Source organism: Hippocampus guttulatus, chromosome 12 (assembly GCF_054856545.1).
Source record: "Hippocampus guttulatus isolate MCC_2025c chromosome 12, RoL_Hgut_1.0, whole genome shotgun sequence".
NCBI lineage: Eukaryota > Metazoa > Chordata > Actinopteri > Syngnathiformes > Syngnathidae > Hippocampus > Hippocampus guttulatus.
The window spans coordinates 11,294,260-11,321,794 of NC_141272.1; the positions used below are offsets into that span (position 1 = coordinate 11,294,260).

At 43.2% G+C, this 27,535-nt stretch overlaps 1 protein-coding gene across 5 annotated transcripts; it reads right to left on the minus strand.

The window, feature by feature from the left end:
- capn12 (calpain 12) lies at positions 1-27,250 on the minus strand. Of its 5 annotated transcripts, none has more exons than XR_015102486.1 (22): positions 26,924-27,250; positions 26,084-26,153; positions 25,677-25,795; positions 23,429-23,562; positions 22,991-23,337; positions 21,717-21,801; positions 20,967-21,044; positions 20,689-20,879; positions 19,505-19,749; positions 19,399-19,410; positions 19,234-19,313; positions 18,611-18,733; positions 17,919-17,955; positions 17,771-17,842; positions 17,210-17,255; positions 16,253-16,314; positions 15,666-15,734; positions 14,890-14,968; positions 14,706-14,822; positions 13,971-14,023; positions 13,801-13,887; positions 1-480 (listed from the first exon to the last, which is right to left on the minus strand). XR_015102486.1 is itself a non-coding variant. In XM_086125661.1 (22 exons), the coding sequence occupies exons 1-22, from the start codon at positions 27,119-27,121 to the stop codon at positions 13,861-13,863; spliced, it is 2,154 nt and encodes a 717-aa protein (XP_085981787.1). In that variant the 5' UTR covers positions 27,122-27,249; the 3' UTR covers positions 12,752-13,860. The 5 variants fall into 5 exon arrangements, 2 of the variants coding, with proteins under 2 accessions (XP_085981787.1, XP_085981786.1); XR_015102487.1 differs by lacking the exon at positions 1-480 and adding an exon at positions 7,655-9,544; XM_086125661.1 differs by lacking the exon at positions 1-480 and having other exon boundaries at positions 12,752-13,887; positions 22,991-23,075; positions 23,166-23,337; positions 26,924-27,249.
- Positions 27,251-27,535: the final 285 nt, after the last annotated feature.

Here is a 27,535-nt window from a genome sequence, read left to right on the forward strand (position 1 = left end):
TCTGAGATTTATTTTTAATCTCATGTGTCTAGTCCTGCAGCACACACTCAAACACATTCACATGGATAAACAACAGTGTATGCTAATTAAGACTTGTGCGGTGGGCAGCAATGACGGAAATCAGATCCTGTCACAGTGAAAAACGCAAAAGTGATTCATGATAGTGGCCTACATGCGGACGCCAGTGGGAATGCATAAGGGGTGGTTGGGTGGGAAGTGTGGGTTGGGGCTCCATCTGGGGAATTGGAGGTGGCAATTCATGAATGGGAATCAAAAAGGTACAAGTGATGTCAAGCATAGTGGGTTTTCAGGCGGGCGCTGTGTGTGTGTGTGTGTGTGCGCGCGCGCGAAAGAGAGAGAGAGAGAGAGTCGTCACCGGTCGAACAACGTCAGAGAACAACGGAGGATGTGATTGAGCCCCGTCTGAGCCGCGGGTACCGGAGTGACTCCTCGTGAATCACCTCGTGATGGAGGTTCCGACTAGAGAAAAAAAAAAAGAGTACAATATGACCAACAACCACACTAACTGTTTACACAAAAAAATTCCAAATAGTTCGTTTTATTAGGTTAAATCGGTAGAAACATGTCCCGTTCGGTGTGTGCGTGTGTGTGTGTGTGTGTGTGTGTGTGTAGTGTACTGACTCCATGGCAACACCGCTGTTGCCACCGCCTCGTGTGTTGTGCCGGCCAGAAACGGTTTCTAGGGCAACTGCGTGGCGCACGACGCCACTTCCTGGTTCCGTCAGTGAGCTCAGCGCCTCGATATATATATTTTTTTAACGACCCAATCAATCGTCACCGACAACGCTTTTATTTTTTTCATTACCCTCCACGTTGTGTCAATGTGATTTGTGCTGTTACTGGAAACGTTCCCGTGCTCTTATTTAAGCAGGCACACGCGAAGCTAAGTGGCTAACAGACGGAGCTAACTTAGACTGAGGCTATTAGCAAGCTACTCCACTCCACTTACACGAAAGCGCAGCTAAAAAAAGAGAAGAACAGACAGACAGATAGACCTATAGATGGATAGCTGGATGGATAGATAGATACCATATTAATAAAGGGACAGTCAAACCAGTAAAAACCAAATCCAAGAGCAGCAAATGTGACGAATTAACTACATTTAAATGTAAGCAAGAAACATGATCCAAGTGTTGCATGTTTGTGCATCCATCCGTTTTCATCACCGCTTACCCTGAACAGGGTCGCAATGCAGACTCCACCCTAAAGTGGTCGCCAGTCAGTCACAGAGCACATATAGAGACCAATAACTATTCACACCCACATCCACACTGTCACTGAGTGGGAACCGATCACACATTGTCCCCACACAAGTCAGACGAGTGGACCACCGCACCATCAGTGACTCTGTTGCATGTTTATCTAATGTACAATTTGTATAAAGGGGTAGTATAATTATAAGTGATGCATTATATTACACCCAGTAGTGTATGAAAACACATTTTTACTTGTTATTACATTACTTCATCAATAATAGTAAAATTCACTCTATTTTCTCTGGAGTGTAAGCCACACATGTTTTTGTTGTTTGTTTGCAAGCGGTGGTAGTCTAGACTCCAGCTAGGCAGGACACGCCAGGTTCAAACAGACCCAGCAGTGTTGTCTTGATTCCCCCTCCTTACATGCTTTTGTTTTGCTTGCTTCCCTGTCTCTTAGCATACTTTTGGGAAGTTATTAGCCTGTTCCACGCTCACAAGGCCAGCCCCATGGCTTCCCATTGGAAGCCCAGGCCATGTTTGTCTGCTTTCCCTGCCCAAAATATGCGTTGCCATGCGACGGCGAGGCCTGTCCCACTTCACAGTGGTTTTGTTTACACCCTTTCTGGCTCTAACAATGTTACATAACCCCTAAAGGCTTCCCCTACCCACCTCTGCGAAAGAAATATGATCGTCCCAGACTCTTCAGCCAACCAAAATGTCCCGATCACTCTCTTATCCTCCCCCCCCCCACCACTGCTGTATTCACTCAGCGTTTTTCATGAGTTCCACTCAAGCTGCGGTTATGATCTGAGCATGAAGAAGACTGTTTACAAGAAAGCTCGACTTTTAAGTCAGCCTTTCATTAAATGTCCCATTGCAACATGATCCGTGGGGGCTAAAAATTCACAAGAACACGCAGCTTGTGTATTTGCAGCCACTATCCAGTTAGGGTTTATTTCCGTTTGCAGTATGTTCATCACAAAATGTTTTGTACAGTCCACTTATATACAGCTGTCCATATACAAGTAGTTGTCAAGGGACGGCCGGAGAAACAGTTTCTGTCAAAAAAATGCCTTTCACTGTTAAACAATCCTATGTGTAAAGAGTTGTGACATAATTGTGTGCAGAGGTCAAAGTAATTGGGTTTGTGTACCAAGAAGCAGTAATTTTCCTGTTCGGGGAATCACAACCATTAGCACGATATCTAAAACGTCCATTGACACACTCCAGTTAAAACAATATAATAGGATCTTATTATTTTTGGCTTCTTCAGTAAATCAAGAAATCTTCCCCTTTTCGCACTAGAACTAAATGCATCACAGAGGCCAAACAACATCTTTGTGTAAGCGGGTGGTAACTTTACCCGTCCTATTGCAGTGAAAACAATAGTCACTGATGGACAAGTATTTTATAAGTCACCGTGGAGAAAGACGACACAAACAGGGAAGAACACTAAGATTTTTGTAATGTTTTAGCAGTAGCAAGTTTAAAGTGACTTACATTAGTACCAAAATGGGGAAATTGTTATCGTTTTAGCATCAATAGTGAATTTACACACTTCCCAACAGCAACAGCAAAAGGAACGTAATTTGCCGAAAACATAGTGCGGTGTAGCATTTTTTACTGTGTGTTTCAGTATCGGTAAGTTTTCTCACGGTCAACCTCGGTATCTGTTATGACCTAGGGCGAGCAGGGTTGTTGTGTCCTGGAGGCTCAGAGGCATACTGCATTTCGGCCAACAGTTTACCACAGATGCCAGCAGTAAGTTACCTTCCAGCCCATCACGTTCTGACGCGTTCTTTCATGTTTCTTACATTCTTTCACGGCTTCCACCAGATGAAAGATGGATGCCGGGCAGCTTTGGAGCACTTGTGCGGCCCTGGCACGGTCTAGAAAAAGCTTCTGCCTGGCCTGACTGCTGAGTCGGCATCAGCACGGTGAGGTTCAAGTGTACTGCCGCTCAATAAATGTTTGATCATATTCGTTTTCTAAAAACAGCTAATTCACTACTCTAATGTAATCCACCGCTTGTACCAAAACATGCAAAAGAGCCTATTAGTCACATACAAACAACACATGTTAAGAAGGTTTGTAGGCGGTGAGTGGAAGACACTGTAAGATGCCAATATATTCAAATGCTACCTGAACCGCCTCCAGGTACAGTTACACCCAATTACATACACTTAGGTTTAGTTATGTACACTCAGTTCTACTACGGCCGACTGGCTCTCTGATCCGCATCGTGGTTGCTGTGGCAAATGCAACATTTCACCAGGCATCCACGTCAATCATGGCCTATAATCCCAAAATGTTGTTTCACAACCATCCCAAATCGGGGCTGCGGTGGCCACCGGGAACGCCGTGTAAACATAGCTTTACATGGTTGGAATGTGGGAGATAGCCCGAATACCTGGAGAAAATCCACACAAGAATTGGGAGCGCACACATACTGAGTGAGACTCGAACCTCGCAACTTTGAGTCGGATGTGCTAACCGCCAGTCCGCTCTGCTGCCCAAATTATTACATGGCCGCTCTGATTGGCCAGCACTGTACCCCACCCCTGTGGATATTGTTCTGATATTGTTACTCAATCTGTTTGAAGAAGCACAAGTTCCCGAGCTTGCGTTCAGCTTGGATGAATAGAGACATTTTGCTTATATCACGTTCTGAACGCATCAGAACGTGATGGGCTGGAAGGTAACTTACTGCTGGCATCTGTGGTAAACTGTTGGCCGAAATGCAGTACACCTCTGAGCCTCCAGGACACAACAACCCTGCTCGCCCTAGGTCATAACAAATACCGAGGTTGACCGTGAGAAAACTTACCGATACCGAAAAACACAGTAAAAAAATGCTACACCGCACTATGTTTTCGGCAAATGACGTTCCTGTTGCTGTTGGGAAGTGTGTAAAGTCACTATTGATGCTAAAACAATGACAATGGGTTGAGTGAACGCTGCCGCGTTTTGGCTGCCGCTGCTCAACCCGTATTGTTTTGTGTTTTTTGTTATTGTAAAGTGTCCTTGGGTGTCTTGAAAGGCGCTTATAAATAAAATGTATTATTATTATTATTATTATTATTATATTTTACCAGGTCCAGATGCTCAGGCATCCCAAACTCCCACAGACGCTCCAGCTTCACTCAGTAAGAACAGATAAATCGCCGACAGATCCACACTGACTGACTCTTTATGAAGTTTACTCGTGCACTGTTTAGGCTAACCTGCTAGTGTTTATATGGCGTCACCCTAAAATGGAGCTACAGCTAAAAATTAGCTTGTGAGCACACAGACACACCGGACAATTGGTGCACAATGACCCATAGAGTGGTTAGAACATCAAAATGTGCACGCGTCATAGTCTTCGACATCAGACAAAAAAAAAAAAAACTCTTTTAGGATTCCTGGTAGAGTTTTAGAAATGATTGATGTTTTTGGAAAGCTTGCAGTTCAGTTCAGTACACTTGATTGTTCCTAGAGCAAATCTTTCTTGCACACAGGATAAAAGACTGCTACGGCACTTAGTGAATGATTGTGTAAGAGGCATTGCAACCAATTTTATGTTATCTGTTCTGTTGTATTATTTTTGTCTTCTTTAATGTTGAATGTTATGTACAGCACTTTGTTGCAGCTGCAGGTTTTGTGAACGTGTGTGTTTGTGTAACCCCTGCCGCACCAGAAGCCACACTCAACCCCAGTTTTCATGGGAGACGGTATAGTAAATATTTCACAGCATTTTTTGAAGACTAACAGATTTCGCTATTGTCGGGCCAGCCCAATCTCAATCCCCCCGGGAACAGCTGGTGTCAACTGTATTTGTTAGCCTTTATAGCAATGGTTATCAATAAAGTTTTTTGAACATCAAACAATGGGGCTGGTGACTCTTTAAAGCATAGGTGTCAAACTCAGGTCCTGAAGGGCCGCTGTCCTGCATGTTTTCCAAGTCTCCCTGTTGCAGCACACCTGATTCAAATGAACAGGTTCAATGTCAGGCTTCCGCAGAGCTTTCTGATGATCTGATCATTTGAATCAGGTGTGTTGGAACAGGGAGACTTGGAAAACATGCAGGTCAGCGGCCCTCCAGGACCTGAGTTTGACACCCATGCTTGAAAATTACCGGCCAATCAGAATTTCCACTATCCATTTAGAATTTGTTTTAACTTTCTCACGCTGGTTGCACTTTAGACTGTGGTGTGAAATATAGGCATTCACACTGCCAATTGGCATAGTAAATGTCATTATCTAGCGTTATGGTATAATATTTATTGGAAATGTAGGAGCCAGTGGTGCAAATGACCAAAAACAAAACATAGCATAGAGTGCGGTTGAATATTGTTTGAATTAGAACGATTCCATTTTTGTTTCGACAGACTGATTCTCCCATTGTATTAATTCGAGCACCGTTGACGTAAAATCCCGTCAGTGGGAATCTCAACGTGAAGCGGCGTCAACATTGATTTTTTTGTGGGAATGGGCAGAGAAAAGTGTTGGCTAACTTTTCTTTACTCTTTAAGATGGGAAAGTTTAAAAAAAACCCGGCAGTGGGTATTTTTTAGAGGAGATCGCCGTGTATCTAAACAATGCTTGACGCTTGTGAACATGGAGGACCTCTGGAAAGTTGACCACAAGCAGCTTGTGATTGTGTTTGTCACATAAAATCTGCTGTAAAGACTATCACAAAGTGAGAAAAGTTGACGGAGATCATTTAAATTTAGGCGTGGAGGCAATAACATAATGTACATAGATACATACATACACACATACGCACACACTCACATGCACGGACATGCGCACACCTCTAAATACTACTACTACTACTACTACTACTAAACAGCATGGAACTACATTGTAAAGTTTGCCAAATGTACAATTGTTACACTGGTGATCAAAGGCACAATTTCATTGTTGTTGTTGGTTTTGTATTGAAGAAAATGCCTGTTGAGATGGTTGAGGTGTGCCTAAAGCAAAAATTATCATCTTTCATCAGGTTCTGTGTTTACGTCGTCATAAAATAGATCAGTCGGTATGCTCTTAATTGGTTGGCACTCAATAGGTTCTCTTTTTTTTAAATGGCTAATACTTAGAGAAGCAATTAATTTTCCCCAGTTAATTGAGCAGACTTTCCTTGTATCTCAGACTTTTATATAGTTGAATTGTGGAAGTTTATACAATGATGTTCTGAACCGAGTCTGATTATTTAGGTCATGTGAAATCATTTTAATTACATCTACTTAGTTATTACCCATTTGGCTTTAATGCAGAGTACTTAAAAAGTTGGCAATAGCCTCTCAGTTACCAGCGCAATACAGCATCAAAACAATCAGTGTGGGTTTTTCATTCCTGCTGTGATCATCAGCAATGAGGTGCAGTGTGCCTTGGTGGACGACCTTGCATTACCATGCACCATGCATGGGAGTCGAACGCCTCAAGTTAAATGCAGTCAGTGGGTTTCAGTGTTCCGCTGCCCTCATGACTCAGGCACAAGCAGCACGTCAATCCTAACCTAGTTTTCAGAGGCTCCCTTCAAGCGAGAGAGAGAGAGCGAAAGAGAGAAGGAGATCAGAGCTGGAAATCGGTGTGTACATTTGGCTAAAGCACTGTTGGGTCACAGACTGGGCGGCCCGGTAGTCCAGTGGTTAGCACGTCGGCTTCACAGTGCAGAGGTACCGGGTTCGATTCCAGCTCCGGCCTCCCTGTGTGGAGTTTGCATGTTCTCCCCGGGCCTGCGTGGGTTTTCTCCGGGTGCTCCGGTTTCCTCCCACATTCCAAAAACATGCATGTCCGGCTGATTGGACGCTCTAAAATTGTCCCTAGGTGTGAGTGTGGGCGTGGATGGTTGTTTGTTTCTGTGTGCCCTGCGATTGGCTGGCAACTGATTCAGGGTGTCCCCCGCCTACTGCCCGGAGATGGCTGGGATGGGCTCCAGCACCTCCCGCGACCCTAGTGAGGTTCAAGCGGTTCAGCAAATGGATGGATGGATGGGTCACAGACTCACAGCCATCTCCTTACGAAGGAACCAAAATCCATATTTGGCCCTCCCTATGACATGTTTTTGATAGCTGACATTCAGACCTGTCACGTTTGGGGGCAAAAGCGCTACTGTCATGAATAGTCCCAGCAGCTCGTGACGGTTTGACAGCGGGCCAGCATTCACTGGAGGCCCCCACGGCTATGTCGAAAGCTGCTAAATTTAATCCAGCCATCTGTAACCTTCATTATTTACACCTGCGTTCCACCCGGATGGATTGTTTTCACTCATGAATTATGTAACTTTAGCCTCTTTCATTTTTAACACTGACAAAAAGCAGCACAGTTGGACTTTTATTTCAAAGCTAAAATTACTAGTGCTGCGTTGGGCTTTACATTTGGAGAAAAAAGCAGGGGTGTGGGGATGGTGGACATCACTGATCCGAAATCATGGCAGATTACAACAATTTTGCTTTAGGATTTATTTGCCAGTTCAGACTTTAAAACAGTTCACTGTACAAAACTGTAGTAGCAGCCCAGGAGCAAAAATTGTTGCCTGGTGATTCTCTTGACGTGGAATGTCACCTCTCTTGCAGGGAAGGGGCCCGAGCTGGTGTGCGAGGCAGAGAAGTTCCGACTGGATATAGTCGGACTTGCCTCCACACACAGCCTGGGCTCTGGTACCAGTTCTCTAGAGAGGGGTGGGATGAGATGCGGCCAGAGTTCCTCAAGGCCCTGGATGCTGTGGGGCTGTCTTGGTTGACACACCTCTGCAACATCGCGTGGTCATCGGGGAGAGTGCCTCTGGATTGGCAGACCGGGGTGGTGGTCCCTCTTTTTAAAAAGGGGACCGTAGGGTGTATCCGACTGCAGAGGGATCACACTCCTCAGCCTCCCTGGTAAGGTCTATTCAGGGGTGCTGGAGAGGAGGGTCCGTTGGGAAGTCGAGTCTCAGATCTAGGAGGAGCAGTGTGGTTTTCGTCCCGGCGGTGGAACAGTGGACCAGCTCTACACCCTTAGCAGGGTCCTCGAGGGTACATGGGAACTCGCCCAACCAGTCTAAATGTGCTTTGTGGATTTGGAGAAGGCATTCGACCGTGTCCCTGGGGGAGGTCTGTGGGGGGTGCTTCGGGGGTATGGGGTACCGAACCCCGTAATACGGGCTGTTCGGTTTCGATACTACCAATGTCAGAGTTTGGCTCGCATTGCTGGCAGTACGTTGGAATCGTTTCCAGTGAGGGTTGGACTCCGCCAAGGCTGCCCTTTGTCGCCGATTCTGTTCATAACCTTTATGGACAGAATTTCTAGGCGCAGACGAGGCATTCAGGGGGTCTGGTTTGATGGCCTCAGTGTTACATCTCTGCTTTTCGCAGATGATGTGGAACTGTTGGCTCTTTCAAGCAGGGCTCTCCAACCCTGACTGGAGCGTTTCGCATTCGAGTGTGAAGCGGTTGGGATGAAAATCACCACCTCCAAATCTGAAACAATGGTCCTCAGTCGGAAAAGGGTGGAGTGCCCTCTCTGGGTCGGCGAGGAGATCTTGCCCCAAGTGGAGGAGTTTAAGTATCGTGGGCTTTTGTTCAAAAGTGAGGGCAAGAGGGAACAAGAGATCGACAGGCGGATCGTGCAGCGTCTGCTGTGATGTGGACTTTGTATCGGTCTGTCGTGGTGATGAAGGAGCTGAGCCAAAAGGCGAAGCTCTCAATTTACCGGCTGATCTACGTTCCAACCCTCACCTATGGTCACGAGCTATGGGTCGTGGCCGAAAGAACGAGATCCCGGATACAAGCGGCCGAAATGAGTTTTCTCCGCAGGGTATCCGGCTTCTCCCTTAGAGATAAGGTGAGAAGCTCGGTCATCCGGGAGGGGCTCAGAGTCGAGCCGCTTCTCCACCACATTGAGAGGAGCCAGATGAGGTGGCTCGGGCATCTGATTAGGATGCCTCCTGGATGCCTCCATGGCGAGGTGTTCCGGGCATGTCCCACTGGCAGGAGGCCCCGGGGACAACCCAGGACACGCTGGAGAAACTGTCTCCCAGCTGCTATGGGAACGTCTTGGGATTCCCTGGGAAGAGTTGGAAGATGTGGCTGAGGAGAGGGAAGTCTGGGCTTCCCTGCAAAAGCTGCTGTCCCCGCGACCCGGCGCGGATAAGCGGTAGAACACTGATGGATGGATGGATTTCTACCACGTGCATATTCTTCATGAATCCATTAGCTCAAGACTTTATTCTTGTTGTTTTCAGCCTCCTCCAAAGTTCCTCTCTTTCATCCTTATTATAAAGCACTGCTCCGTTTTGCAGCAAGGCATGAAGAAAGTAAGTGGGTGAGGTAGAGGGGCTAATGAAGAGTGGGATCAATCTGTATGGGAACATGCGAACGAATTCAGGAGGACACATCATCGCTACTCATTTCCGTTCATCTGCCCAGTCATAGTCCTTCTGGACAACACATTCCTCGTCAGAGACACTTTCTATACTTGAATGATTTACAACTAAGACATTCGTCACCAACATTCTCCAACTAGCCACTTTTTCAAAATCATGAACATCCCGTGGAAAAAAAAAAAGTAAAATGGAAACACATTTTAGGAGATTATTCTCATTTCTGTGGAGACCTTAACTCCACTATTCTACTACATTTCCATGATGCCTGATTGATTCGAATGAGGACACCAAAGGCACTTCGTGATTTTTCTGCAAATTTCTGCTTAGTATGACAATTAATCATTTTGAACAGTTCATAAACCATTGCCAGGACAATTAATAAAAGTTCTTCCGTGATGACAGGTTTAACTCAGAAAGAAATTATTCCAAATATAATTGATCTCAGTAGGAAATGTTGTGATGTAATTTCACATCATAAAGTGCCTCTAAAAACAGGTTGCTCACTCGCACATAACGATGTAATTGGAGTTCCGTAGCTACAGGATGTTTATAAGCACACTTGTGCGCACGCAAACAAGTTGAGCTTGACGTGTTAATGAAGTCACCAAGTGATTTTTAAGCACACTGCTGCTGCGGGCCATTCAGTATACGGCACACAAGCTTGCGCTGCTGACGGCAGCAGGTTGATATTTACGCCGTGTTAAATGCTATCATTGTTTTCCCATCTGCACAACTGACGCATTCGGGGACACTTCATTAGGGAAACCTGCACAATTACACAAAAACTGTATTACAAATGTCGTGATGGGCATAGTAAGAGAGGTACAGTGGTACCTTGACTTACACTACATTTTTTTTTTGAATAATGAGAAATAGCAGTAACATAAAAATATAATTAAACATATAAACAGAGAATGTGAAGAAATAAACTGGTTAAATAAAAGCCAAATGGCGCATGCGCGCGCACACACACACACACACACACACACACTGTAGTATTTGTGTGTCGATGTGTGCCTTTAAAGTGCCTTAAAGTGACCTCAGGATCACCAATAAGGTTGGCCGTTTACCACACGTGTGGTTAAATGTGAGCGTCTGCTCCATGCTCCTTGTGGGTGTATTCATTTCATATTTGTGTGTTCAACTGTTAATAGTGTTCAATAAACGACTCAAAGTACATTGGCAACAGTACGGTGAAGAATAACTTTGTCGAGTAAACTTTACTTTTGTCCCGGTTTTCTTGAAACTTTTTTTTTTTTTTTTAACAAATAACACTATAAGGGACTGGGCCAGCCTGGGACGATCCACATAACTGATGCTCATTGACATGCATTGGGGGACTAATATATAGTTATTCCTCCCCTCCCCCCTGGAATAAGTATATATTAGTTATTCCTCTCAAACCTAAATTGGGAATGGCAAATGTACACAGGCAAACGCACTGTTGTACCTTTAAATATCCAAGCTGTGACGAGTGCAATCGTGCTGATCATCAAATTTATGCGTGAGCAAGCTCGGTCTAAATTTGCAGACAAGAAGCCGACTTACGCAATAGCACCAACCACCTCCTGTCTTTACAATGGCTTCACTCTCACACTTTCCGACAACCATCAGCAGCGCTCCCCAGACGCCACCCCCACACTATACACTACAACTCCACAAGTGCTATTCTTGCCTCTGTGGCACAAGAATACCAGCCGCACCTCCAAGAACAGACGCCAAGCTCACTGTCAAAGCATCATCACGTCCCACGGGACAGCTTGGAGAGGGAGGCAGGCAAGGGAGCAGGCGGAGGGATCAGAAGAATCAACACAGGGAGGGCCTCTCATACTCTTGTGTGACGTGAGGGAGCTACAGTGGATATGAAATGTCTACACACCCCTGTTCAAATGCCAAGTGTTTGTGATGAAAGACGTATGAGACCAAGATAGATAAGCGTCTTCATTTTGAAGTTTTTAATGTGAGCTAAAAACTGTTACCTTAACCTGGGAAATATTTTCGACAGGAAATGTAAAAATTAACTGTGCGCACCCTCTTCGAGCTGTGTTCGGAATTAACCACGTTTGAACTCATGTTACAGTAAATGGGAGTCAGCACACTTGCCACTGAAATACCTCAAATAAAGATCATGTGTTCTTGTCTGTGATTCCCGACATAAGAATAAGTTCGAGTCAGATACAATGAAAGAGACATGTAGTGGTGCCTTGAGATACGAGCGACTCGGCATGAGTTTTTACAGATATGAGCTGTTATTCAACCAATTTTATGCTCGTGAGCGTTGTATGGTGGCAAGTGAAGTTACAGTGTTTCGTTATCTTGACAAAAGGTCACAATTTAAGAAATCTTGAACAACTCTTAAAAAAAAAAAAAAAAAAAAAGAGGCCTCAAGCTGTTTGTTACTCCCACTTGGCAGTTTATCGTCAAACTAAACAAAGCAAAGAGTATGTCACGGTTTATTTGAAACAAATAGCTTTGCCTTGCAAAAGACAGTTTTGCTAAATGCTGACAAACAACGCAAAATGCCATTGACGAGCTATTAGCATCACTCGTGGTGGTTTTAGAAGCAACACATTGATGAAAACAAACACTGGGGCAACACCTGTAGACAGGTGGTATGACAATATAGTCGACGCTCGCAAACTAGCTGTTCGGCACCCGCGTGTTTGCATATACCCAAAATTGTTTCAAAAATATCTTTTCAATATTTTTAATGTAATTTTTCAGAGAAGACTGAGTCACTTATTGTAGTAGTAGTGGTAGGAGTAGTACTTTTTTGTGTCTACAAGATTGTACTGCACTGCCTCCTGGTGGACAAGGTGGGCACCATAAGGAGCAGTAATGAATGGATTGTAGCATTAAATTGTGATTAAATCATGAGGCACAAACCATTTTTTTGTTTGTTTCTTGGGGATCAAGGAAGGAACAAATAAATGGCATTTCCCTGTATGCCAAAGATTTTCTTCAACAAATTTCCATTCATTTCATTAATTTTCTGATCCGCTTATCCTCACCACAATATTGTATTTCTTATTCCTATTTCCATTTTTTCTTATAAGACCTCACAGGTTCCACTGTATAAAATTGACTTTAGAGCTGGAATTTTTTTATTTCCTCATCTCTTTATCCCCCCATTAGGATGTAGCCGAGTTGTGCAATTGACCTCATGATAAACACAAGGTGGTGTGAGAGCAGCAAAGGATTTATTAATAGCAGCATGTGTAGAGAGGACATTGAGTGTGTAACAAGGTAGGGGATGCAAATATTACGACTCAGACACTAGAGAGAACAGGATGAGGGTGGTGATGTGTGTGTGTGTGTGTGTGTGTGTGTGTGTAGGGGGGGTGACTGGATATAATGAGGGATGATGGAGGGAGTGAGGGTGTGCTGACGTTGGATGTGGCGTCAGTGCGATAAGAATAGCGTGTAACGATGCTGAGACATCACACTCACACTAAGACAACCGGTGCCCTATGTGTGTGTGTGCATGTGTCACTCAATTGGTTAGTTTGAAGATATTAGCCTGGCTATGCTCTTCAGTCCATGATGAGTAAACTGTTGGGGCCGTGGAGCTGCTTGTTACGAGCTGTGAGATGACAGCTACGGTGGATATAAAAATTCTACATACCCGTGTCCAAATGCCAGGTTTCTGTGAAATAAAAACTAGACCATGATATATCATTTTCATGTTTTTTTCTGAACAACCCAAGCGTGTGCACATGGGGATGTAGTGTTTTTTTTAAATTAACCAATCAACATTCAAATGCAAAATAAATGGGACTCTACAGACATCTGCGACCATTTAAAGTGTCTCTGATTGGCTCGGATAGCCTTCTGCTAAAGAGCCAAAAATGTCAGGAAAAGCCCACTACAACATCTAGACTTTAGTTGCGGTAAATCACAGGTGCTTAAAACTGTGATAGTTTTGTGCTGACTCCCACTTGAGATTGGTTAATTCTAAACACAGCACACTTGTGGAAACAAGTGCTGAACTCAGCTCCGTCTAAAATATTTCTCAGATTAAAACAATGGGGGAAAAGGGTTTGAAATGACCCGTCTTTTTTTTTGTTTTGCTTTTTTTTTACAAAAACCTGGCATTTGAACAAGGGTGTGTAGACTTTTTCTATCTACTGTAGTAAGTTTCAGGGGGGTTTAAGAACCTACTTGAAGTTTTCTGGAGGTGCAGGGCATAAAAAATATTGGAAAAAGAATTGCGTGAGTGCATGCGCGTACGTGATAGTGTCAGCGTGTCAAAATCAATGACGCTCCGCTTGGTCCACGCGGAGATGCTCGTCACAGCAGCAGAAACCGAATGAGCCACTATGATGGACACAAAAGTCCCACAGAGAATGAGATCACACAGAAGTTGACTTTGCTGGAAGATGCGCGCAACCGATACTCACAGCATTGATGCCTCTGTCTTTCACTTCGCAGCTGTTCTCTGATTCATACAGCGCTGAGGAGACAAGCAGCAGGAAATGACTTTTCACAGAGTTGTCAACCCTCTTGAAATGTCTGCCCGCCTCGCAAAGGTTTCGTGGAAAAAGTTCAATGAGCTTGAATAAAAGCCTCCAATAATTTTACATACACTTGCAAAAGTGAAATATTGGCTTTTGGGGAGGGGGGGGGGGGGGACTGACTGATGACTGGGAACCATCTCATGATTCTTTCCTTTAAAGAATTTTTAATACTATGGTAATCAGCGTTTAATGGTTGTGATACACTGTAATGCAATGGTTTAATTTAAATGAAATCAATTTGACACACATTTTCTTTTTTTAAAAAAAAAAGGGTTGCGTCTTACAAAATCTGCCAAGGTGTGCAAACCGATGAGCACATCTGTACATTAATTAATACCCACAAAAGGAGTTTGGATTAATTCAATCCATGTTGCCACAGATAAAGGTCTGGAGTGGATAGAGGATTTTCTTTTTTTAATGTACCGGGAATTATAAATTTCACAGAGTTAGTAAAAATGTCATCACACAAGTGTTTTAATATACCACAATGTATGGGGGATTGCTTCACAAATGGTACAATGTACAGTGTACACACTACAGCTTTACGCCATGAAAAACATGATTGTTAAATATTTTTTTTCTTTGTTTTAGGAAAATGTTCAAAAATAAGCGTGTTACCAAAAAGCTTGCGCAGTCGGGTGACGCCGGCCACAAAGTTGTGGAAGGGCAGATGAAGGTCTCCAGATGCAAAGCGCTCATACAGCAGCTGGACTACTTTCGCATCACACTTCATCCCTGACAGAGAGAGTCGAATTGCAACTGTACATACTGTGTGTGTGTGTGTGCGTGCGTGCACACATACCCACGGCTTGCAGAGCGGCGCTGAGTTCAAAAGGACTCATGGTGCCAGAAGAGTCCTCATCAAATTGGAAAAAGATGGCCTAAAAAGAGAAACGGGGTTCTTAATTACGTTTCGTATTTATTTCATGTACAATATTATATCAAAAAAGTACATAATGGTCTTAATTGCATAGTTCCAAAATGGAAGTAATAAATCAGTCCTTATAGGTGTTCAAGGTGTTTGTGCGCTCGAGAACAATTCTCCATTCATGCCCCACAGTAATTAAAATTCTTAATAGAAAAAGTAAATCCGATGTACATATATTCAAAATTTTGATCAGGAATCCTGGTAAAAACAAATGCAGGTATTAGTAGTTAGTTTGCTGCCCTAATTACAGTAATCATCTGATTATTGCATGTTTTTTTCTGAGATGCCAACGTTTATTGATCCTTTTAATTGGCCTTTACTATCTATTTACTTAACTGTTGATGACAATTTTAAGCTAATATAAGCTATTTTCAGTCATTTTGGATCTACTGTCAATGGTGGTTCTAAGTGTAGTGGTAAATATTGAAACTGAAATGAAGTGCTTTAAAAAGTGAATGGATAGTTAAGCGGAGGAGGATGGGGGGGGGGGGGGTTGGCAGCACAGTACTGTAATTGAGCTCTTTAAATTTCAGTGCAGTGAAACGTGTTGGTGCAAACTGCTATTGGTGGAATTACCACCCCCTGCAGGACTGGAGTGCAACAACATGATCCAATCAAATGAGTCAGACACACACAAAGCAAATTGTTACCTGCAAGTGGCGTAGATCAGACAGCAAGGCCTCCGTTTGCTGACGGTTGAGGCTGGCTCGTCCTTTGGTCTTATCAGCAGTTTTAAGAATGTTTCAATGGGAGAAAGGAGGACAAATGAGGGCAAAAATGTGACTGAAAAGGCCTGCCTATCGCATTACTCGTGCGATTGCCACAGGGTGTACAAAGTTAGCTGGCACAAGCTGCAGCTCACCCTAATGAGAAGTGCTGGTGATGAAAATGGGGTGATGTGATGGTTGAAGGTTCAAGAAGAACCAAGAAGGCACGGGCTGAATGTGGGTGGATGGCAGAGCGCGGTGCACACACTCCCTGCGTCATAGCTTGCCTCCATCATGGAGTAGATAGACGGTTGCCAGGGGAAAGAGTGTGTCCTCTCATAGCCATGAACGGCTGATGTTGTGTGACTAAAGTGGCTATTAATAGCGTATATACAAAGCACGTTTGCTGGAGTGTGTCGGCCACCATGAACGGCAATCGTGTGGCGTTCAGGACCAAAATGCTAACCGTGAAAGTAATTTGCAACTTGGACTAAGCAGGATTAAGCAGCATCACTGGGTGCAAAGGATACAGCCTCTCCAAAAATGAGCTGCCTGCATGTGTCCAACGGCAAGTGATAATCTTTGTCCAGGACTGATATTGAGGAGGAAAAAAAAAAAGACAAGAAAGGGGAGAAAAAAAATCACCAGTGCAGGATGACTTGAGGATAAGGGCAAGTCTGACCACTGTTATGACTCTGAAAGTAATCTTCAATGATGCTAGGTCCTGCCTGCTTTAGATCCCTCCCTACTCCAACACACCTGATTGAAATGATCAGCTCATCAGCAAGCTGTCGAGGCATGAAACGATCATGAACAATTGAATCAGGTGTGTTGGAGTCGGGAGGGATCTAAAACAGGCAGGATACGGCTTTCAAAGAACCGGAGTTCCCTAACCCTGAGTTCCGCCATCAGGTAGCCACTGATAAGCTTCGTCTGGACCAGTGGTTCTTAACCTTCGATCGAACCCCAGGCGTTCGGTGAATCGGTCTCAGGGGTTCGACGGAGCCTCTGCCATGGAGGTTAAGACACACCCGACTCAACACGTCAATTAGTTATGACACGCCCGCTTGGCCATCACTGGTTGCGGATGATCACGTGACATTGCTTGTCCAATCAGTGCTGCGGGAAATTTAGTTCACTCAGTAGTCACCGTGTGACTGTTGTGGTAGTACGTCATACAATTAAAAAAAAAAAAAAAAAAAAAAAAACTATACTTAGGCCATGTAATTTTATTTACTTTTTTTCTGTTTTTAATAAATGTGTTTTTTTTTTATGTCTTGAATTTGTCAAAAAAAATCACATTTTTAGTTTTCACTAATGAAGGGTTGGGTGAACGTGCATATCAACTGTTTGGGTTCGGTACCTCTAACAAGGTTAAGAACCACTGCTCTAGACTGGTGACCTGTCATTTCTCTGAGACTTAAGCACTACATCGCCATCTAGTGGTGACCGAGGTTGTACCAGCTGGCAGCAAAATCGCAAGTCACCTGAGTTGAAAAGCGTCATCAGCTCCTTGGGGTTCAGCCTGTCGTCCTATGTGACAAAAACAGTATTATTAGTCTAAAAGGGCATTTTCTTAAGGTAAGACAGTATATGGTAGCATACTCAGAGGGGTCATATTTGGGAAATCTTGTTTTTATTATTTGTACACAAAAAATTGGGTCTCTTTTGTCTCGGTTGTGTGCCTGCCAAGGGCGCGCAAAGGATCAGGGGGTGCCCGCTGCCCCATCACCCCCCTCAAATAAATAAATAGATAAACATCCAACAAAATATATCTTGACACACCAGACACGTGTGTATCAATCAGTATAATCTTCCCAAAAACGTTGAGCACTATCATGTCAAAGCCTATGGGTAAGGAGAGCTGCAGTGATAGCGGGCTCCATTGCATGAGACAGTGCAAGAATTCTGCCGAATAAATTTTGACATCATTCTTGATCCTTGGGTTTGTCAGACATGTTAAGACAGCTGATATACCGGTATCTTCTTTTTCTTTTCTTTTTTGTCGGTAATGAAATGCATATGTCTGGCATCTAATCGGTACTTACTGGTCCAGCCTCTTCATCAAAAGTCCTCAGAACTCTCATTTTATCATCCGGTGCAACAGGAGCGGCCATCACCTGTTTGACAGATACCGTTAATCTGTTCCACGTACCACTGCACTATATATACAATATGAAGGAAAGAGTTTCTCACTGGGAGATAAGTGGAAGTGCATGTGAAATCCGGAGTCCTGAAAGGTAACACACGATATCGGGTCAATAATGTCTGTGTAGATTCTTAGCCAACCAAGTCATGGTTATCCCCAAAGGTTGAATTGAGGCAACTGAACTCTTCTTCAGTAGTATCCACTCTCTAATAATAAGCCACAATATGACACATTATATTTTCAAAGAGACGATTCTGTCTTTCCAAAGATGATAATGGTGTAGCTTGCAGTGGCATTGAACAGTTATTTAGCGATATGAGAGGCAAAGTACGGTATTCGAACTAGCTCCCAGTGTGATGCAGTGCTGTCCTTGACCACTACTAACTACCAGCGTACAATTTAAAGGAAACATCTTGTGCATTGTTTACACAATTTAAAATAAAAAAAAACTTCCCAGGGGCCAAAGCCCCACAGTAATGAAAAGCACAAAAAGGAGCAAGTACCGGTACTTATTAATCTGGTGAAAGCATGGACTGGATTTTCACGCATTGAGGCTTCAATACCAAGCCAGCAAATTATCATTTTGAATTTGGTCTGTGAGTCAGTGTGACACCTTTTTCCCCCCATAAGTATTTCTGCTAAAATTAACACCTCTCTGACAGTATCAGTCAAAAGTGAGAATTATTATCAACTTTTGATGCAATTTCTATTTTCCAACTTTCAGCTTTCTCACTCTCACCCCAAACTGTTGGCAGTCTTGGAGAAGATACGGACAAAAAACTCTCCGGGCTGGTTGGGCCGATAGGTGGACGCCACAAGGACGTAATAACCCGGATCCAGGTGCACTTTTCTCCACACAGCCCTGCGGGACATTGACAGGTGCTGTCAATATGCAACCTATGCCTTATCAAGACAATGGAATAAATGTTTAGAAACCGCTTGTTACAGAGTTGAAATGAAAAGAGTGAATTTCAAGCACTTGCTTGCGGGTTTTTCTAAACATGGTGGTTCACATTTGAGGTAGGAATACAGTATCGACTTTTATAAGACAAGGGACCACATTTTCCATGGGTGGACTGTCAGCCCAGACCTGGATTTTAACCCCAAACCCAAGGCCCAAAGTCACTCTTTTTACATACTGAGCCATGCATCCACCACCACTGTCTTAGAAAGTTACAAAACTGTCAAAAACGGCAACCGCAGCACAAATCCAATCCTCAACCCAATCTGCTGGAGAAAAATAATTAACCCAACCTCGGGTAAAATTAACCTAATCTGCTCCAAATCCATAGCTCCCCAGCCATTTTTTGGGGGGGACAATGTGATGGTCTTTCAAAGTATTTCAACATGTAAACGTTTTACCTTTGAGCCCTATATTTCCCTGAACGACCAACTGGACGATTTTTCATGAAGAAGTTGCGGTCCAAACACATGCCCTGAAGCTGTATGGAATGATAAATCTAATTAAATTACGTCGAGCCAACCAACAGGGGGGGGGAAAAAAAAGCTCATTCTTTGGCAACCAACCTCCGAGGGAACCTGAAAAACAAAACCAAACAAAAAAGAAAAGTGTGAGTTTCCCAAATGAAAGTCGGATGCTGGCATGTTCTTTCAAAAGGACATGACGGAGGACCTTGTAGATGTGAAAGCCCATGTAGAGGAAGTGGACATTGTCCTTGCACCTGCGGTCTTTCTGCAGAATTTCCACCAGCACCGTGCACTTCTTGCCTTTCATCTTCTGCTTCTCCGTCTTCTTGCCCTCTTTGGGGCCGCTCTCCTCATCCTCATCGCCATCTTCCTCGTCCTCCTCATCTTCCTCATCCGGCTGGTCCTGCTCGGTGAGAACCAGCTCAAATTGAGGGTTCTTCCAAAAGGAGCCTAAGGAGAATCAAGTGATGACAAGAGAAACATTGAAAGATTCACCCATTAAAAAATAATAATAATAAATAAATAAATACTACGAGACCACTGCAAAATGATCAGATTTTTCAATTTGCAGTCTAGGTATATATTTCAGTAAAATCCCCCCCCCCCCAACCCCCTGATTTAAAGCATTTATTTAAAGGCAGAAAAATGGTATAAAGTTTGGCAAATGTTGAACGTATCTAAAAACAGCCTTTAAGTGGTTTATCGCCACTTTCGGGTAGTTTATTGCCAAACTAAACATAAAACAAAGAGAATTAATTGTATAGTTAGCTTTAAGAGTCATTTTAGCTGAACAAACAATGCAAAACGCCTTGGATAGGCTCATGAATAGCATCGAATCACTGTGTTATAACCTGTTTAAACACAAATGGTGGAGCAGCACTTGCAGACCAACAATGTAACAATACTCACATGCTGATATTCATTCTCCTTGATGAAAAATTATTCACTAACTAACTAAATTATTCACACCTTACTGTGTCATTTGTGAAAAACTTCTTTGGGTGCGTATCTCTTTTTCTGTATTATTAATAGCCTCAGGAGGCTAGGGTGCGCAGACCAAAAGGAGCAGCACAATGTCCAATGAATATAAGTAAAAACTGTTCAATGATTTACAATTAAATATCTAGTGATTGTAGGTTTTTATAAGTGCAATATGATAGAGTGCGATTTTTATGTTAAAAAATCAAACAAACACAGGCTGGAATGGACTAGTAGCATGTCCATTCATTTCAAAGGGGAAAAACAATTTCAGACACGTGTTTTGAATGATGAGGTTGTCACGCAGGAAATTAATCTTGTATCTCAAAGCACCATTGTACCCAAAAGTGTCATGGTGTTTTTTAGTATCTTTTTTTTTTCAAAGCTATACACTTGACATAGAGCGCATACGGTTGTATTTTCGGCTTCCGCCGGCAGAGCTCCCTTTCAGCCACAACCCTTCATGCTCGTTGATGGTCCATTTGGAAGTGGAAGTGGTGGGGCTAAGGGCCTCAGTAGTTTGTCCCTCCACAATGTTGTCAGGATTGATACTGCAGAGCTCCACAAAGTCAAACTTCTTGCAAAAATCATCAGTGCTTATCCTGTTCCGGATCATACAAAAGAGAGGGTGCTGATATTCCAGCAAGTGGATCAAGAATAAAGTGTTTCTTTTGGTTTCTCGTGTTCACCAGAACTCTCCATCCTCCCGACGTTTCATTTCAAGTCTCTCTTTCTCTTCTTTGGATATGGCATCCCATTCTTTACTCCTGCAGACGCACACAAGGAGACAAGCTCGACATGTAGTCAGATGACATGCAAACGTACACACATAAACTAGGACGAAATGATTTTGAAAAATAATCTAATTGCACCCCTCCCCTCCCCCTTAATATTGTGATTGTGATTTAAGATTTTTTTTTTCAAGGTACTCTTCCCATGTATTTTTCAGCAATAAATTAATCCGTCTGACAAGAAACAATATCACATTTATTAAACATAATGGATATTTTAGGTGAGCCTTACGCTAAAATAAAGGTAGATGAACCCTCAATTTATCCATTTACCGGTATATGAAATACAGTTTATTTAAACTCGTTGACCTGCAGTCTGCACTCTGACAACATCCGCAAAATGTGTCCAAACAAATGTGGCTTGAACATAAGCCAGCAAATCATAAAACAGGTCACAACAATAATAGAAGCGTTATTACTTTTTATATTTCATGAAACACATTTATCAAGACACGAAATAAATAAATGTTGTATACATATTGTCCATGTAAAAAAAAAGTGACCCAAATACTGTAAAGGTTTTTGAAAATCACATTCTACTGCAATGCAATATTAATTTGAATTTGATTTTAATTTGAACTCAAGCACAACACACACACACACACACACACATACACACACACGCACACACACACGGTGTGTTCTCACTTGTCACTCCAGGGCCCACGGTACTCAACAAAGCCCCAAGGATTCCTCACCCTAAGGAGCAAAATCTCATCCCCCTCATGCCTCACCTGAAAACAAGAATAAGAATACAAATAAGAAAACCTTTATTCGTCTCACAATGAAGAAATTCCCAATTTACTGCAGTAAAGTTATGAAAGGAAGAAAGTAGAAGAACAAAAAGTATCTGCTGTAAAGGCAGCCACTCTCGCGGCGCCATCTTGAAGTCATCATAACATAATAACAAAATAATGCAACACAACACATAAGGCACTGATAGTCATTCAATCTTAACCACTTTTCTGCATACTCTTTGTTGTTAGAAGCAGTTATAGACGAAAGAGGAGAGGATGGATGTTGGATTGGATTGGATACAACTTTATTGTGGATGTTTCTACGCAGTCGTCATGTCACATTTTTGGGGTGAGGGATAGTTTACACGTTTACACAGAGATTATTTGCAGTCAGACTCTGTGGTAAGATGGTCAAATGTGAAAGTGCCGATGCGCTCAAATGAGATGATAAAATGATGTGACATTGTCAGATGAGGTGATAAAGTTGTGACGTTATTTGATGAAATGAGTTTATGAAATGAATGAATGAAAACATGATGAAATGTGATGAATGCGAATATGAGGCAAGCGGGTAACATTTTAAGATGATGATAAGAGGAGATCATATGACATCATACAGTGATAGGATTATCAAATTAAAAAGTATGAAATTTGGTCAAATGAAATTAGGATATGAGATTGTGAATAAAATAATGAGGTGTGATGTTGAAATTAAATCAAATGCGGTTATGAGAGGAATAAAATGTAAGTGGAAGAGATGTAATAAAATGAGGTTATGGAATGGTTACGTTGTAAGTGATAAGATGTCATCATATGAGGTTATCATGTGAGAAATGATAACGTTGAAAAATTATAATAAATGAGACGTGATGTTAAAACAAAATAAAATGAGGTTATGAGAAGATTCAACTGTAAAATTATCAGATGGAATAAAAAGTGGGTATTTTATGAGATTTAAAAATGATCATTTGTTCAAATGAGATGACTAGGTGAGATGGTTAGGTTATAAGATGGTGACGTGCAAGGTGGAAATGAAATGAAATGAGAATATGAGATGATCTAAAATGATGTTACGTGGTGAGTGCATTATAAAATAAAATAAAAAAATCACAACATAAGATGCTAAAATGATCATTTTATGGGGTGGGGCAGATTGCATGTGTTAAGAACCTGGGGATAAACTTTCCTGGTCGGTGTCGGTGATGGCGTAGGCGTGGCCCTTTATCAGCCCGTCTGCATTTATTTTATTCACTTCCTTATAGTTGTTGGCCTGTGGAAACAAAAAAAAAACAAAGGCCAAAAATCCTTGGCCCGCCTTGCATGCAAACTTGCATGTCACGACATCTCCTCTATACAAAACCTCAATAAAGCAGCTGAGCAGACTGCCACGGGTGAGGGCGGCCGTCAGTAACCTCCAGAAGATGCGAGGGGTGTGCGAGGAGACGCGCAGGGAGTACGCGATGCCACCCGTGAAATCTTCCATCCCCTCCGAAATGTTGCCGCCCCTCAGACACCCGTACGATCCCATTAACCTGCGAGCGTGCGGGAAAAGCAACCATGAAAGAGGCGGGGCCGCGTCAGACTTGACGCCGCCGCCATATGCTCGGAAGCGGCGCCACTGACTTGGCGTAGGCCTTCTCCACCAGGGCGCTCCAGTACTCGTTGCGGGTGTGAGAGTAGCTGAATAGCAGGCGGCCTTCTCGCACTGGCAGCCTGTCATCCACAACCACCTCCACCCACTCGCCATACTGCCAGAACTGGACGGAACACGGGGGCACAGACAACAACCATCGATTAGATGAATCAGGCAGGAAAGGGTGTCAAAAGACATCAAACTCTTGTTACCAAATGGAAAGCAAGACACCCCGTAGACACGGTTTTAACCATTAATCCGCATCTTGATTTCGTCTCAAAACAAAGTCAAATTGCACAAGACTGACAGGGAAAGATGGGCTGTTAAATGAGTGAAGTGCTAAAATGCACGGTTCTCTTGTCCTTTTAAAGGCAGCCCTTTCCAGGTGGTTGTGACGCAGGGTGTGTTCTCGACAGGTTGTAAGTGTGTGTGTGTGTGTGTGTGTGTGTGTGTGTGTGTGTGTGTGTGTGTGTGTGTGTGTGTGTGTGTGTGTGTGTGTGTGTGTGTGTGTGTGTGTGTACGTGTGTTCCAGTGGGTATTCGCTGCCTGCACGCCCGGACTGCTCTCAACCATGACAGCGCAAAATGAGTTGACAGTCCCTACGTCCTGCAAGTTGAGTCATGTCGCATTCTTGTTAGGAGTCTCCAAAGGGAGCTCTGGCCCCCGGGGAAAACACACCGGACAGCTCATACCGCTAAATTCTTCAATAATCTTCCATAAGAATATGAATGTGCCTCGTCTTCAAGCAGTAAGTTCCCGCTCATTGAATGCATTATTTCTATTTTTTTTTTGAAAGCCACGATGACACGTTTCATACCTATGTGAAGCATGTGAAGGTGTCACGCAAGCTTGAGCTGCAAACAGTATGAACCTGAAGTATAGCGCTACTAAATTTTTAATTATACAATTCAATGACTGATTATTTGATAGTAGCCCGCCCTCCGTAGTTGGCACCCCTGGTTAAAAGCCCGAAAAGAAATTCCATTTTTTATCGCAGAAGAATACTCTCATACTAAAATGATAGAAATGCTCGACTATGAGAAAGGAAATCAAGTTCCTCCCTAGGCCACCTCAGTCACCTCAGTTAGTTTCTGTTTGATTGGCAAAAAGGGGTTGCACAAAGTATTAACATCAGAAGTGCTAAAATTGTGGCACTCATGTCTGGATGTAAAAGAAGTATCTCTTAATGTGTTTTTTTCCCCCCAGAGTGTCCAGAAAAGCGCCATACAAATCTGATGCAGCTACATCATCATCATCATCATCATCATATTATCCATCCATCCATTTTCTCATCTGCTTATCCTCACAAAGGTCGCGGGGGGGGGGGGGGGGGGGTGCTGGAGCCTATCCCAGCCATCTTCGGGCAGTAGGTGGGGACACACTTTGACCTGGTCGCCAACCCGTCGCAGGGCACAGAGAGACGAACAACCATTCGCGAACACACTCACACCTAGGGACAATTTGGAGTGCCCAAACAACCTGCCACGCATACTTTTGGAATGTGGGAGGAAACCGGAGTACCCGGAGAAAACCCAGGCAGGCACGGGGAGAACATGCAAACTCCACACAGGAAGGCCGGAGCCAGAATCGAACCCTTCACCTCCGCACTGTGAGGCCGATGTGCTAACCAGTCGACCACCATGCTGCCGTTCATATTATTATTATTATTATTATTATTATTATTATGAATTATTATTATGAAATGCATGAATAAAAGGTTGGATTTTCCTTGTTTCTTTTAAATCTTGATACGATAACTGCAAAAACAGCATTTATTAGAAGCTAAAGAAAACATAATCAGTCATGCCAATAATTATGGAGGGCAGTGCATAAATTGAATCTGTTGAATCCTATCAATAATAATGTTGCCAAGTAGTATATGATCAATCAAGTAAGTAAGTTCGTAAGTAAGCAAGTGAGCAAGCAAATAGGTAAGTAAGCAAGTAAGTACGTGCGTCAGTAAGTCACTAGGTCAGTAGGTAAGTCATTAAAGTCAGTAAGAAAAAGTGTTCTTTGATGAGTGAAACCAGATACGGATGAAACTACAGCAAGTCACAGTGGAACTATTCGTGCTTATGATTGTGTGAGTAATTCAGCATAGGCAGCTGCAAGTAAGATTCAAGTCTCAGCTGGCCTGACGTTGGGGTGGCTCGTAATGAGCTGTGTCTCATTCGTGGCTTGATGGACGAAAGACAGAGGAGCACCCTGTGTGGTCGCTCCACTTAATATATTACTTACCCTGAAATGGAAGATGCCAGCATAAGACTTGGACAGGCTTTGGTTGGGCGGTACCACCTTGACAAAGAGTTTGTGGTGCATGGTGAGACAGGACAGCGCCGCCAGCAGCCAACAGTTACCTGGGGAGACAAACCACAGGTTTTGTGTATCGGCCAACCATGTTGCTGGAAGGCAGCAGGAAATAGTTTCAACAACTGGCATTCCATGGAGTGCAATTCCCGGTATTGTCAATCCCTGACCACAAACACGAAAATATGCAATAAAGTCACATTCCGCTACAATAGAAATCATCTGTTCCGTGTTGTTTTTTTGGTCTACATTGTGCAAAGTCCCTCACGCGAAGGTTCACCTCTTCCAGACAGTGTTTTCCCCATCAAGGAGGCCTTGATCATTCCTTCCATACTCACCTAGCTGACCTTGGCAGATGTCAGTGGTGCCGATGGTGCCCTCCACAAACACGGCATTCTCACTGATGTCCTTCAGGGATGGACGAAAAGAGGACAACGTGAGGGCAGCGAACATCCAAAGTCATGGAATGTCCCAAGAAAGAAAATTGCGCAACATGTACACTCCCAGGACAATTTTGGTGTGCCGAACAAAATCTAATATTTGCCGTTGTTTTCTAATTGTTATTGTTGACAATTGCAATAAGTCAAATTGGCTGCGATAAACGAATGCTCTGTCGCAGTGTATCTCAAATATTTACGTCACATGCCATCTAATAAAAATACTTCGCTCTGCCGGTAACACCATCATGACTAATATTAAATACAGTAGTGTAGTAGGTGTCAGTGTTCATCAAATTATTCCTAAAAAGTACAGTACATTTAATATTATTGTTAGCTGATGTAACATTATGCAGTTTGAACACTAACACTGTGCTCAACTGGCTGAAAAGAAGGGGGCGGGGGAAACATAAGTCATGCTTCAACTATAGTGGGTTGCACATAAAGGACAAATAAAATTTGTACATAAATGCAAAAAGAAAAAACTAGTTCATTAGATTATACTTGAAAGTTAAATCCAACTCAACTGTACTTAAAAGTGCAAAAAAGAACAAGTTTAAACAGGGTCTACGCATAGCTATAAGTTTCATTCTGAAATATTTAAATGCTGTAAATCTTATTTTCATACCACTCGAGACAGGCTGCATACCACACTGTGAGAATCACTTAGATGAATAAATGCAATCAATTTGTTATGCTGGACGCACTGGAATAAGAACTTGTCAAATCTATCTGGTCTACCTTTGGTCTCTTCCACTTGATGGCCTTCCTGGGGTCGTCATCCTCTGCCATGCCGATAGACTTCTGCTCGGCTGGAAAGCTCTGATCAGAGAACATCTCGCCGGACTTGAGACACTTCTCCAGGAGACTGTTAAAGTCCTGATCCTTAAATTTAATAGGGTTCCGGAAAGAACCTAAAGAAGCCTCCATGTTGTCCATTGTTGTCAGTCAAGTGTACAAACACTTGAATCCGCTGGGGGTGATTTCAACACAGAGCCCACACCCAGAAAGAGAAGAAAAAGAGGAAGCTCCGGCAACGGTATGCGCCGCAGCTCGGGAAGACATGCGGATTGCCCGGAGGTGGGGCGGGGGTCGTGGAGCTGGGCGTGGAGCTGGAGTCAGTCATGGATCCTGATCCATTTAAGATCCAGCAGCATTGTTTGTCATTTCAGACAGAAGCAAATGGGCACTCGAAAGTCCAAGTCAGGGGAAGGTTTTCGAGTACCTCGACCAGCAAACTACCTTTTCGACTATTTTCTTTATTGACAATATGTATTTACAATTTATGTGACATTTGCAGTCTTCGCAGTATTTTCTTTTGTCAATTGTATTTTGAGTTTAGTAAGCCAGCTT

Coding starts and splice junctions, on each gene's coding strand:
- capn12 (XM_086125660.1), bottom strand. CDS start 27,121: ATGGACAACATGGAGGCTTCTTTAGGTTCTTTCCGGAACCCTATTAAA. Junction 23,563..25,676: donor CTGGCATCTTCCATTTCAGG/GTAAGTAATATA, acceptor TGTTCCGTCCAG/TTCTGGCAGTATGGCGAGTG. Junction 17,256..17,770: donor TTGATGAAGAGGCTGGACCA/GTAAGTACCGAT, acceptor TTTGTCACATAG/GACGACAGGCTGAACCCCAA.